The 14,311-nt window shown below is 45.9% G+C and overlaps 1 protein-coding gene across 2 annotated transcripts in view; it reads left to right on the forward strand.

Annotated features, from left to right (window-relative positions):
* Positions 1–13,922, forward strand: part of Cdyl (chromodomain Y like) — a 165,510-nt gene extending 151,588 nt beyond the window's left edge. For both annotated transcript variants that reach the window (XM_020183089.2, XM_074082989.1), the window contains exons 5-7: positions 3,823–4,033; positions 10,826–10,969; positions 12,351–13,922. In XM_020183089.2, coding sequence (XP_020038678.1) covers positions 3,823–4,033; positions 10,826–10,969; positions 12,351–12,509 — 514 coding nt within the window. In that variant the 3' untranslated portion in view covers positions 12,510–13,922. The remainder of the gene's footprint in view (positions 1–3,822; positions 4,034–10,825; positions 10,970–12,350) is intronic.
* Positions 13,923–14,311: the final 389 nt, after the last annotated feature.

Below are 14,311 nucleotides of genomic sequence, written 5' to 3' on the forward strand. Positions count from 1 at the left end.
TTGCAGAGTTGTGACTGAGGTTTCGATCCTTTCTGGGCTCCAGTTAGCTAAGGCTAAGCCCTGCCATTGGGCTCTTGGCCTCTACTCCCTTGAACCATTCTAGAGGTGCACTGCAGGACTGGGGTGCTTTCTCTGTTTTAGTGGGTCTAGGGTGTGGCAGGTCATCTCTTTGACAGGCTCCCAAGATGGTCCTCAGCGTATATGCACTTGTATTTAGGAGGTTATTTAGGAGGCTCAGTGTTTTTAAGAGTGACACTTTTTAGACTATCATATGAGTTATTTTTTGAGAAATAGGTGGAATTTTTATAATCTGATATTACTCAGTTTGAAATTAAACTGCTTGATCAATGCTAACTCCCCGTCACATTATTAGGACACTCAAGACAACTTGTAGATTCTCCTCACTATTAACTGTCCACTCAGGATGAGCTGCATGGATTTAAGTTTCATTGTTTACATACACACACCATTACACCCCATGTGGTGACTGTCTTCTGTGAGCTCATGCTGAATCCACCTGTTACATTATATGGTTTGGTAGCTCTGTGTAGGAGAGCACAAGGCTTGGCAGCAGTGCCTTCTAAGTTGGGCTCCATGTTCCCGTGTAGATGCTTTCTTGGGCCCTGTTTAGAAATTTTGTTGGTATTCAGCCGCTTCTTCCTCCAGTGTTGAATTACTGTGGCTAAGGCTTGTGGTGCTGGGGTTAGAAAAGCAGAGAAAAGATACACCAGGACAGCTTTAAATAGAGACCTGATCCTTGAATTTTAAATGTTTATTTTCTTCAGCTACTCATTCCCCTTTCTTCTCCCGCTCCCTCCTCCCCAACCTCTTTTACTCTCCTTACTCCCCACAAAAGACTAGGAATAGCCAAACCCTGCTTCCACAAAACTTTTGTGTTTCTTCTTCAAGTGAATACATTTTTCTCAATGTGAATTTTTCTTAATATACTATGGCAGTATCATAAAAGTAGTTACTTACACCAGATTCACTTTAACTTTCTCTTGCTCATTTGCATTTAAATTAATTTTATATGATTAAGAGAGACTTACAGCAGCCCTTATTCTATGTATTTTTTGTTCATTGTTTCTGTGGTGTCTTATCTCAAATTCCTTAAAACTTTGAGGCAATGGACCTCGTTGCAGCAAATTTCCAAAACGAAGGTGGGAAGGAGGAACATTGGATGAAACACTGGGCTGTAAGCTGCCTAGGACAGGCAGTTCCATCATGGTAAAGGTAGAATGATCAGGAATCTGTTTGCAGCACCAGGCTTTTGAAGTCTGTGAGAACAGGAGCCAGCACCTGTCCCAGGACAGAGGGGTCAGGGACAGAGGAGCTCTGACCCAGCACTTCCCGGGTTAGAAGGTTTGGAGCAAGTGAACGAGCTGCTGCTCCTGGAACTTGCCCCTTCCCCACTCACTCCTTCCTATTCCAGACAGTCAAACTGAGTAACTCAGCTGAAAAAAGGCAGTGAACTGTATGAAATCTTCAGGTGCTTGTTGCCTCATTTTCAACAAGAGTTTCTACACTCTTACATGAGTTTCTAACTTTCTGATGTCTGGATTAGTAAGCGTTCTTCCCAAGAGGATTCTCCTTAGTTGCGTCTTTTAAAGCTAATTTTGTGCTAAGTATCCCTCCCTTGCACGCCCAGCACCAGCAATTGAAGGGACGCGCAAAGTCAGTAGTTGCACTGCACATACTTGAGTGTTCACGGGGTTTGAGTTCAGGTTTTAAGATACACCTGCTTTTTATACCCAGGACAAGCTTAGACCCGGCTTGGCAGTGGCTGCCAAGGACTCCAGCCCAGGCCTGAGGGCCATCACTGCCTCGGCCTCTGTAGCTTGATTTGCTACATGACTAGGCCTTTGTGGCCTGGGGCATTTCTACAGAGGTTTGGGGGTTGTGGGGGAGATCATTTTGTTTGGTTTAGCAAACTGAGTTTCTGTGCAGACCAGGTTTTATCTGGCATTTTGGAGCTGGTGCATTGGCATGGCACTGCCCTCTGAGCCGGGAAGATCTTCTTCCAGGGTGCAGTGAATTCAGACCCCTCCCAGAAAGAGCCAGTTTCAGTTGACAGTGTTAGTCCAGGCAAAAACAGAGAAGAAAAACAATTCTCCAGCCTGTTAAAGTCCTAGTTTGATTTTTTTTTTTTTTTATCGTTGACTTTGGGAGCAGATTTTTGCTTTATACAAATACATGGGAAGAGAGTGGTATTACATGACTCTTAATTTCTTTCACTATTTCTTTATACGATCATTTCATTGCAATAGTTTGATCGCTGTTTCCACACTAATGTACCACACCCGCTGCTTATCCTGGAGACCAGTTCAGCAGGTGCCTTTCTAAGAGGTGTGGGTACCTGGGCATAGGAAAAGTATCTCCATGCCCTGTCATTGACCCCACATCCCCAGAAGGCAGTGAGACTGGAGCAGTTTCCTGAGTTTCTCTAAGCACGTTTCAAGAGGGTGCTTAAAAAGTTGTCTGGCTCTCTTTGTATCATTAAACCCTGGTGTGATCTTTCTAACAGCATCTCAAGCCTTCTCATTTGGAATGTCTCAGTGCTGCTCGTTCATTTGAATGAATTAATTCTTGCTCAGTGCAAAGATCCTGCAAACCTTGATGGCCTTGGAATCAGCCTCTCTGACTACACCTTTGAAAAGCTGCTGAATATGCAGCCTCTGCTCTCCTGTGGTCCTCACATACCTCCCCCCTCACTTTTCTGCCCTGCCCTCTCTCCCCCGGTCTACAAGAGAACATGTGGGCAGCCATTTTCAGTACTAACGATGGGCCCAGGTTTAGAACCCAGTCTGTGAAAGGCTGCAGTTATTCTGCAGTTCTGATCCAGAACTCAGACTGCCTAAAAGGAATCCCCCATCTTTATTTCAGCACTTGTGGGTGGTGTGTGTTTGCCTTTCTGCTCCACCATATTAAGTCATAACGAGAAACAGCCTCTGAACTCATAGCTTCTGGGATCAAGAGGAAAAAGCACATTCACAATATGGTGTGGCACCAGTCTCCCCAGATCTGAAAAGTAGCCTACATTCCCAACCTTGATCTTAAAATAAACCCCAACAGGGCACAGAAGTCAGGTCCTCTGAGAATACCACCCCCTCCTGCCTTGTTCTCCTCTGAGCTCCCACTGTGGTGGGAACCACCAGCATGCAATGGGGGTGCATGCATGGGACTTGGGGTGCTTGCCCATCTTACTTGCCAACCTCATATCTTAAAAAACAGCTGACTCCATATCCCCAAGGTCATTCAGTCTAGTTTGCATAAATTCAGGAAATATCTTTTGTTTCCAGATAACTAGTGAACTGTCAGAATCCATGTACCAAGGCCAGGACCAGACCTGTGCATTCTGACTCCAGTCTACTGCTGTTTGGTCAGTACCAGGCAGCCTCAGTGTGACCCAGGACAGTTTTCCTCTGGGGTTTGCTCCTTTGTTGGTCATACGAAGCCCATAATGTCAGCAGGCTCCTTGGTGTCTTCCAATGAGAAAAGGTTGAGGAATAAGATTTACAGGTCAGAGACCCCAAGGGCCACCTGCAAATACAAGAGTAGCCTCTTGCTGCATCACCTAGAACCTTCCCGTAGGCCCTGTTGCAACAGCCACCCCATGCACGGTGTCCGACTTGTGGTTAAGCCTTTACAACATGCAGCAAATATATCCATGGTCCACTACTTCTGGGAAAAGGCCTTAATGATCTCATCTCTTAGTGATTTATAGAGTTTATGTCTTGGTAAATTGAATTCCATAATAGATTTTTTTTTGTCTGCTCAAATATGCAATGTTTTCAGTAATTCCCCATTTATTTTTCATTTTAGAAACTTCGTGAATACTTTCATTCAGTTCAAGAAGCCTATTATTGTAGCAGTTAATGGCCCAGCCATTGGACTAGGAGCATCCATATTGCCTCTTTGTGATGTGGTTTGGGCTAATGAAAAGGCTTGGTTCCAAACACCCTATACCACCTTCGGACAGAGTCCAGATGGCTGCTCTACCGTTATGTTTCCCAAAATTATGGGAGGACCATCTGTGAGTACTGTTTTTGTTGTTGTTGTTCTAGACAACATCCTAAAGAAATCTGGTTGGTTCTGTATAATATACATAGCATGTCATTGTATGGGGACTTTGTATCAAATACACCTGGAATTCAGAGTTTGGTTTGTGGGACTAAGGATTATGATATGCTGTGCATCATTCCCTAGAGAACAACCCTGTTCATGAGGAGCCTGTATCTTTGCATAATTAACACTGATATCCACGGTCAGTAATTACCCAGCTTGTAATTCAGTTGACAGAGTTTGCAACCAAAAAGCTCTTTACCTAGTAACATAAAAGCTTCCCTTTAGTTTTAACTGTTTAAACAAACCCATTCGTGATAATACATTGTGCTTGCATTGTAGCTTATGACCTAGCAAGAAATTACGTGGACCACATTTCCCAGTTCTTGAAATAGAGTGAAAGATAGTGCACGGGTGGGACTGTCCAAATTGCAGACTCTGAGTTTGACATGGAAGAGAAGTCTCAGCTGGTCCCTTTTGACGGGACAGGGAGGAAGCTGGACTGAACAGAGGGAGAGGTCAGGCTGTGTGCATGCTTTTGTTACACACACACTCTCCAAGTTCTAAGTGCCTGTGGCCTGTCCAAGTGTATTGGCGTGGCTGCTTGCGTCATGTCTGTCCACATTGCGTGGGATGAAGGAAGAGTACTGTGCCAGTAGGTGAGGTGGCTCTCTGCAGCTGAGGAAGTCCTGAGGGAGCTCACAACTCTGCCTGCCACAGCCCCCCTGTGTCTCTGGGATCCACCTTCTCATGCACATGGGGAGCAGCTCCTCCAGGTTCCAGGAGCCTCTCTTCCTGGAGGAACTTAGAGAAGAAGGTTAGACAGTGAGAACAGTTCCAGGCGAAGCCACCAGAGAATGTTAAGATGAGTAAGACTGTGATGAAGAAGAAGAAGGGTATCCACCTCCTCAGTGCGGGCAGAGGGCCAGAGTAACTGCAGTGAGAAAGCTAGCTGGCACAGCCTCACTGAGCGGGCAGGGTGCAGAAGTAAGGTTTGTTGATCTTAGTGTCCCCTGATGAGGTACACTGAGATGGTCATAGCCTCCATCGCTCATGGGACTCCTGCCAGAGAGCAACCCTCAGTCTAGTCACCAGGAAGCCTCAGACCAGCTCCAACTAGGGAGGGGGGCAGTCTGCAAGTGCCGAGCAGTGCCCCTCAGGAGCACCAAGGATGGAGGAGATCAGGGTGTGATGGGACCCTGGCTGGGATACTGTGTCAGAGGAGGGCAGAGTGGGGAAATGGCAAGATTGGTTCAGGGTTTGTGATCTACTGAATAATGCGGTATCAGTGATAATTTTATGATATATATATAATGGTATATGGCATGTTAACCTAGGGACCTGCTGCTTCTTCACAAGGTAGATGGCAGCCTCCATCCAGTTGAGGCGTTTTCCTTTCCGCTTCTTTTATTATCATTGCACAGGTGAGGCTCCAGTGAAGTTGAACACCCCCTTTTCAGCTTGTACAGCCACACTCAGTCACAGAGAGCCCCTGTGACACAGGGCCACCTGTTTAGTAGATGATGGGGTCCTGGGCTCCTGAGCCTCCTGGAATGTGTACACATCTTCTCACCCTGCTAGCTCTGCCCACCTCTAGGTCTGATGGAACTCAACTCACAGTAGAGTTTCCAACGTGTGATCACTTGATGTCCACTAGCCTGTCTCCAGCACACCCCAGTCAGTTCTTCACTGAGGACAACTGGCCTTGTTCCATGCCTCAAGGACTACACTAGGAGCCCTGTGCACTCCCCACAGCTCTACATGGCATCCTGTCCTGTTCCCTCCATGATCGGCCACTGACCTCCAGTTCTACTCAGTAGGGGCTAATTTCTCCTTCCCAGAATCCCTGGGATCGAGGTGACATCATTGCCTGGGGAGTTAAATTGGTGTCCTGGGAGTGCTCCCAAGTCAGTGGCTGCCCTGTCCAGCACTACAGTCAGGCCCTGAGTCAGTGTCCCAAGAATTCCAGCCCATGAGTCGTCCAAAGTCCTACCAGCACTGTCTGGCTGGTCCTCCCAATCCTTTAGACGGAGGAAATGGCAGGTCCCAGGAGTGTTGTCTTCTTGCAGCTAGAGAATATCCACGCTGTCTTCCAGTAGGGGCACTGTTTGTTCTAAGTAGGAACAGGTGGGCCATTTCTATGGCAAACAGGGTCCAAGTATGAGGTTCAAAGTTTGAGGACATGCCATGTGTCCACATGCCAAGTTTTAAGGTGTCTGCCTCCTCTTTGCCATAGTTTGCCAGACCTTCCAACGGCATATGATTCATTCTGTGTGGGGCTTGGCCACTCCAGCTGAAAAGTCTAGGGCTGGGTGGGGGCTCATCCCTTGGTTTCCTTACTCCTCAGGAGCCTCTTTATTTGTATCCTGGCTACAAGGAGTTCCTCTGCTCTCTCAGGTTCCATTAGTGCTCTATCTGACCCTGAGGGGCCTCCTTGCCATCTAGAGAGCCATCCAGCCCCCAGCTCCTAGCTCCCTCTCCTCACCTTCTTTCTCTCCATTCCCCCCATCACAAGTCAGTTTCTCTGAAAGCCAAATGGATTTGCTGGCTTAGGTGTCTGCATTTGTGGAAGAGCCAGGAAGAAGCAGGGTTGGGCAGAGAGAGGGCAAAGTTGAGCAACCCTCGGGGAAGTCCAGGCACTCTGTGGTCTCAGTTGTTCAAGGCACCCAACTGCATGTGGCTGTTGGGCACAGAGGCCTCCAAAAGCCATGCCCAGGTCAAGCCACCCGAAGAGCTCCTAGTTAACTGCCACCAGCACGCCCACATCCTGGGCAGTGAGCAATTCCTGGGCTGGGGGCAGATCTGTGTCTGCCCCACACAGTGCTTTACACTGTCCAGATAAAGATGTGGAGGCCACATCTGTTTTGTTTTGTCCTTGCTGAGCTGTGCCACCTGACACTACCTACCTCCAGGTAGTCGTTGTCGGGAAACACACTTCTGAGTTCCTTGTGAGTTATCACTGAAGTAGGTTGTTGGCTAACAGTTACTGCCAAATCTGGCAGCGCAGAACCCTTTTCACCAGGACAGCTAAGTGCGTTGTTAGTTACTTGTCCAGTTCTCTCCTGCTGTAGGATCTGTGTAGATGTATGGTGATCAGGGCAGGAGGGGCTAACCTGAGGGAAATAGTAAGTAAACTTGGACAGTCAGACACCTTTTGGGCAAAGGCATCTTGGAAATGGAGCTCTTGGGCCAAGTGCTATCGGCAGTGGAACTCTTTTGAAGACTCATAAATGGCTTGAGGTCATTGCAGGATGGTCACCTACGCCTTGGTCAGTCCTGTCCCCGTAGACAAGTCCTGAGCAGTCATTGGAATCTACTGCGCAGCTCTTTCCAACTGGGTGGTTTTGACTCACAGCCAGGGGACATGTGAAATGTGGGTCAGTAGAGGCCAGGGCGCCCTCCGCATCCTCCAGCACACAGGACAGTCCCACACCACTTACCTGGCCCAGATGTCCCCCACGCTGGATGAGAAGACTGCTGTCCACAGGAGTGAGATGCTGCACTGCACACGACATAAATCTGCACTGTGTGAGCAGGTGTTTGCTAACCCCAAAGACCTATACTGTGACAGCTCTTATGGAAAGAGATGACCCAAACAATGCCCTTCCTTTCATGAGCTTCTGGTGTATTTGAGCCTTTGACAGCTGGAGGCAAGACTGGAATGAGTTTGTTTTTCCCACTTGGGTGTGCAGAACTCTGCCAGGCGAGTCAGCTGGAGGGGTGGTGATACCAAATAAAAGCACCTGTAAGGAGACAATCTGTGTGAGCTTTTTGTCCCCAGTGGACATTCACAGATCACCTGCTGTGCACCAGGCACCCTACAAATCATGGTCCCATCTCAAGGACTCCTCCAACCCTCGCACCACAAGCCAACACTCTCGGAAAGGATTCTGGGCATTGCATCTGAGCCCTGGGGAGCCTCAGTGGACTCTGGGTGACCCAGATTGATAAAGGCCCCACTCACATCCTGCTCAGGTGTGTGGCCCAAGTGCCCAGCAAATGACTGATACCCTTCCCAGAGTTAACCCACAAGAGCTTCTCTCCTGCAGAACATGGAGACCCCAGGGAGCAAGTGGCAGAGCCCCTGACACCCCTCACCCCCCTTAAGGGCACCTTTTTGACTGAACTAAGAGGTCTCCACTTCAGTTTCCTCTGGCATTTCTCATTTGCCCAGATGGTTACATTCTAACTTTTGAGGAACACTTAGAAAATTTTGACCATGTTGTAGTCAGTCTGCAAGTAGTGAATATCCCAGAGACTGCCTCTTGCAGGTCAGTTATTTGTGTAGAAGTTCAGAATCCCCGTTTAAAAACTTGAAATTTGTGTGCACAGGAATGGGCTCCAGTTGAGCATGTTTAATCCTGCTTATTTGACCAGGGAAATGTTTTCCTTAGTAGTGGTTTGGTTTGGTTTGGTTTTTTGATGCCTCTAGTTTAAACCGACCCACTGCCTGTGTTTAAGCAGGAAAGCATTACAACCTTGGGTCAGTCCTGTCATTCACACCATTGGGTAAATTCAGAAGTGTCCTTGGTTGTTCTGCACATCCAGTCATCTGGAAGAGAGAAACCCCAGTCCAGAAAGACTCCAGTAATAAGGAGGTGTGGAGCCAGCAAGGCTGGGAGGAGGAAGATGGGCACCACGACTGTGTGCTGGCCAGAGGAAGAGCTGCTCTGATTGGCCCAGGTGGAGAGAGCGAGGAAAAGGAATGAAAGGGAGGTAAATGGAAGAGAGTAGTGTTGAGGCTGTCAGCTGACCTCCAAAGGACAGAAAATAACGTGCAAAGAGTGACTGAGGCTGGGTGTGGTGGTGCACACATCCACCTGGTTATTATCATCCTGGTAATTGGAAGGCTGAAGCAGAAAAATCATGAGTTTCAGGACAACCTGGACTACTTGGCAAGACCCTGTCTCAGAAAAACCAAAAAGAGGAAAAAAAAATAATAATAATAAGTGACTAGGGAGGCTAGAGATGGAGAGAAGCAGTGCCCAGGAATGCTGGCTCTTCGCTACTTACCTGGTTCATTGGGCCTAGGAACATCATTGTCCCTCACTGCCTGAGGACATGCTTCATTCTTGACATGAGGGACAGGTGTGGTGTGGTGTGCAGTGTGTATCAAGAAGGAAAGAACATGGCCTAGGACAGGAAGATGGAGTTGTCCTAGAGCACTCTGCACTGCACAGGCACCAGGCCCCTGTTCAGTCATCCTCCTCACTCCCTTCAAATTTGCCTTGAAGAGCCATTAGCAGCCCACAAAGTTAAGTTATCCTAAATTCCATGTTATTTATGGACCATCCTTTCATTGAGAAGGGGCTGCTTGATCAGCCTGGGTTTCAACAGAACATTCCAGACTCTACCTGCTCATGGCCTTGACCAAGGCTGTGCTCAAATAGCTGGCTGACCTTTGGGTGATGATTCAAAACAGATGCCTGTCCCCCACCCCTGCTGTCTCTGTCTTTGTTACAAGGGCAGCGAACCTGCTGCTAGCTTGCTGTGTGCTCTCCACTTTGTGCATATGTGCTTCCCATGCTGTGAGTGGCACCATTGCATCACAGAAGAACTGGGGGATGCACTTGGTTACTGCAGGGCCTTTTTGTAATGGTTTTACATCTAGAGAAGGGAGTCACATACTAGCAGTAGGTTTGCTTGCACTCCAGAAGCTCTTGGTCCAGTCTCCAGGACCATCAGGGACTTGGGAAGGTCAGCCGTGACAAGGAACACACACAAGTCACCATGTCAGTCTGGGGCAGTTTGTTGTGTCAGTCTCCCCTGCCTCAAATGATGTAAGATCCAGATAACTTGTGCCAAGACTTGAAAAGTGACCTAGAATCCAGGACAGCGCTAAAATCAGTTTTACATGTATCCACACAGACATTTTTAAAACAAAATCAGGTTAAACCCTTTCTCCATCGAGGCATGGGAAGTCACAGACCCTCTTACTCACAGTAATCAGCAGCATGTCCAGGTCTTGGGTAATTTCTCATGTTTATATCCACAGCCTTTAAGATGTCATCCAGCAGTGACATCCATGCCACATTGTCTCTGATCCAAGGACAAGCCAACTTTGCCTCTCTAGAGCATTGTCATCTCTGTATCAACTGCAAGCCACCAAGTCTTTTACTCCCACTTCCTGCATGGGGAGCAGGAAACATTTCTCCCATTTTCTCCCCTCTTCTCCCGACTTAATCCTGTTACACTGAAATAAATCCGTGATAAAGCTTCAGGGGAAAAAAAAAAAAAAACAGGCCAGTCTTTTCTCTTGAGAATGTCTCTGTGTATTAACAACAAGCCACCTCTCTCAGATAGGGAAAATACCACGTTGTTGTTCTCTGCCTGGTTCACTTCTTTAAAATTACATTATCTACCCTTCTGCGGCTCATTTTCTCAGGATTGTTTTGCATATTAAATGAGTTCACATGGAGAAAGGCTGGCATTAGCAGGAGGAATGCAGATCGTTCTACCAATAACCACGTTGACCACAAAGTAGACTTTTTGTAATTTGTGTTTCGTTGTTGAGTCCACATGATTCTAAATTGCATCATAAAGTAAACCTTAGCTTTCTTTTTATCACTGACCCAGTTTATTTATTACTTTCCCATCTGCCTTGCACACAGGGCATGCCAGTAGCTCTAGAGGATGTGCAGCAGGTTCTGGGGTTTGCAAGCGTCCATCCTCAGTGTGGATTTTGAGTATGAGTTTTCAAGACAGGACTTCTTCTGCCTGTCTCCCCTGGGGTTTCACATCACATCACTCTGCTTCCTTTCAGGCAAATGAAATGTTGCTGAGTGGGCGGAAGCTGACGGCGCAGGAGGCGTGTGGCAAGGGCCTGGTCTCCCAGGTGTTCTGGCCAGGGACCTTCACCCAGGAAGTTATGGTTCGAATCAAGGAACTCGCCACATGTAACCAAGTTGTACGTCTTGTTGGTTCTTTCATGTATTGTCTCTTTTAAAAACATCACCTTTTCCTGCACACTTGTTCTCCACAGAGCCACTTTCACAAACAGTGCCACACTCCACGTGTCCCCATCTGGTCCTCCTCTATGCTTACCCAAGAAGTAGAGGAGTGGACTCCAAGATGAAATTCAGTACCTTAACACTCCCTGTAAGGTTCTACAACAACCAGCACTGAAACCACTCTCTACTGTTTGCACAGCCCCTTCATGTCACACAGGTTTAGTTCCTACGCTCAGTGGGCCTTGTTTTGTGTGTGTGTGTGTGTGTGTGTGTGTGTGTACGTACGTACGTACGTACGTACCCGGGGCCTCAACACTTGCTAGGCATGCACTTTACCACTTGAACCACTCCACCAGCCCTTTTTTGTGTTGTTATTTTTGAAATAGGGTCTCACTTTTATAACCCCAGCTGACCTCAAACCTCAGTCTTCCTCCCAAGTAGCTAGGATTCTAGGTATGAGCCACCAGCACCTGGCCTGGACCTTGTTTTTTTGTTTAGATGTGCCAAATAATCAGTCTTCTAACAAAATTGCATTTAGCAAGTTACAGGATGAAATGTTTCCTATTAACTGATACAACTGTCACCTAACCTTTGCAGACATGCGAACAACTTTCATGAGTAAAATTAGATTTGTGTAAACAATCCCCTGTCATAGTTGTCATTGAGCATCAGTGAAGTGGATGTCCAGCCTATAACTGTTGTGCTGGGTCCAAGGCTGGTCCAGTGGTGGGTGAGGGCCATTGTGCGATAACCCAGCTTGTTTGGAACATTTTACAAGCCATTTTGAAGTTGGGAATGTGTGCAGCATCGAGTGTGAAATACATAGCCATCCCTCCGGATCCATTGCGGGGTGTGGGGGTGGGACTGGTTCCAGGGGCTGCCCCAATGCATACCAGAATCCATGATGCTCATTTACACCCCTTACGTAAAGCAGTATGGTATTTGCATCCTCCACTCGCCCTCCCTATATTTCGACTCATCTCTACATGCCTCATCTCTACATGCCTAGTACGATGTAAATGCTGTGTAAATGCTGTATTGTTCGGAGAATAAAGACCAGAAATAAAACCTATGCAGGTTCAGTACAGACAAGGTTTTTTTTTTCTTTTCTGAATATTTGCAATCCAAATATGGTGAAGCCACAGATGCAGAAGCTACAGATAGCAAAAACAAAAAAAAAAGGGCCAACTGTACTTTATGTGTAACAGACCTGACATGTGAAAAAAGATCTGTTGAGTGTTTTAACATGACTCAAATTTGATTGATACCTCTGTGCCTGTGAGGAGCAGTGGGGGAGCAGCTCAGCCCACTGCTAATTCTCTGTGTTGTCTGCTGCAGGTCCTGGAGGAGTCCAAGGCCTTGGTGCGTTGTAATATGAAGATGGAACTGGAACAGGCCAACGAGAGGGAGTGCGAGGTTCTGAAGAAGATCTGGGGCTCAGCCCAGGGCATGGATTCCATGTTAAAGTACTTGCAGAGGAAAATTGATGAGTTTTGACGGGCAGCTGCATGCAGATGACTGGTTTGAGCAGGACATCAGTGGCTCCCAGTTCCCACAGGCCGTCCTCACAGCCTGAAACAAGTCCACCCTTAGCTCACGCTTGGAAGCAGGACTGGAAACATCCAAGCTATTTATTACCGAGGAGTTTTTTAAGTACTGTAACTTTAAAATAAATAACTACAAAGCTCCTTTGTCCAAACGTCATTATTTTATACTCACAAATGTAAAGTGTAATGGTGAGCCCTAGACTGCTCTTGGAAGCTCTAATTTTTGTTTTCTTTGGCTAGTACTGTATTTTTTTTTTTAATTGTGTTTTATTCATTTTGGGTAACAAAAGTCTGAAACAATGTTTGTTTTCCTCATTGTTTTCCTTTTAGAACACAGAGTCTATAGGGGTATTGGCCAGCCTCTCCTCCCGTCCTCAAATTGAGATAGAAAAAGTTCTGAGATACTTTTTGTCTTCTCCAAGGAGGGAGGTACAAATACCTCAGTGATGAGAATTCTAAATCATAAGTTAAGACTTACCCTTTAGAAAAAATGCTTCTGTTGAAAAATCCAAACATGCACTTAGGGTTCATGCCGCAGTGTCAATTGATTCTCCTGTTCAAGTATGTGCGGTTCTCACCCAGTTAACATGAAGAAACCACTGTCTGGAAGAAAATTTACTTTGCAGTATTAGTGAATCACTGAATAGCTAAGTTATAAGTAAGTTCCAAATAGTTTTTCTGACCCTTTTGAGAAATAACTAGATAAGTTCTTCTTGTTGCTGGGTGAGAAATATTACTTCATATACAATCTTGGTTTTCTGTCTACAGATATGATTGATGTATTACACCAAAAAAAGTATTTTTATGTTTATAAAATGTAATTTTTAGGTTCACTTAGAATATATTTTATTTAATAAGTTAAAATTCTTTTGGCACACTATTAAATACAGAAACTCCTTTCCAAACAAAAGAGAACTACCTTATATTGGAAATGTAATGTTTTGGTCTCTGCTCTCGTCTCCATCTCTGCTGAGGACAGCGTAGTGCCCAAGAGTGCCCTGTGCAGATGGACCCAGCAGTCCTTTCAGGAGCGGAGACTGATTCCTGACTACAGATGCCTGCTACTCGTTAGGCTTCTGGGCTTGCAATCATATTGAATGTATGAAGAATGAAAATCAAAACCTTATTTTTGTACAGTTTTGAAATTTATACTTAGAACTGACCACCTCCCAGCCACGTGGAGTGCTGTACAGTATGTAAATCTGCCTTTACTTAGGATTGATTGGTACAGTATTTTTGCATCTGTGGGACCTACTTTTTCGTTCAGTAGTTTGAACTATATATAAGCTGTAAAATCTGTAAAGTTTTTATAGAATATTCAGCTGTGAAGACTGGTTAAATAAAACTAATATTTCTTAACACATTTGCAATGTTTCTGTGATTCTTCACTGCAAGGTTTCTAATGGGATCTTTTTTGTAATCATTTCAACAAATGATGCTGGAACACTTGCATATCCACATGCAAAAGGATGAGGTTGGGCCCTTTCCTCAGACTTCAGACAGAAACTAAATGGGACAAAAATTAAATGTAAGACATTCTTCTCAGAAGAAAAGTGGGTGCCAATCTTCATACTCTTGCATATTATGTTGAGTACAAGCCATCAAAGAAAAAAATATTTGTATCCATTTTCAAAGCTTTACTTCAAAGAACACTACCAAGTAGGTGAAAAGGCAACTCACAGAATGGAATCACAAATTACGTTTGTGAAAAGGGTCTAGTATCTTGAATATAAAGGGATCCTGGAGATCCAG

Source organism: Castor canadensis, chromosome 8 (assembly GCF_047511655.1).
Source record: "Castor canadensis chromosome 8, mCasCan1.hap1v2, whole genome shotgun sequence".
Lineage (NCBI taxonomy): Eukaryota > Metazoa > Chordata > Mammalia > Rodentia > Castoridae > Castor > Castor canadensis.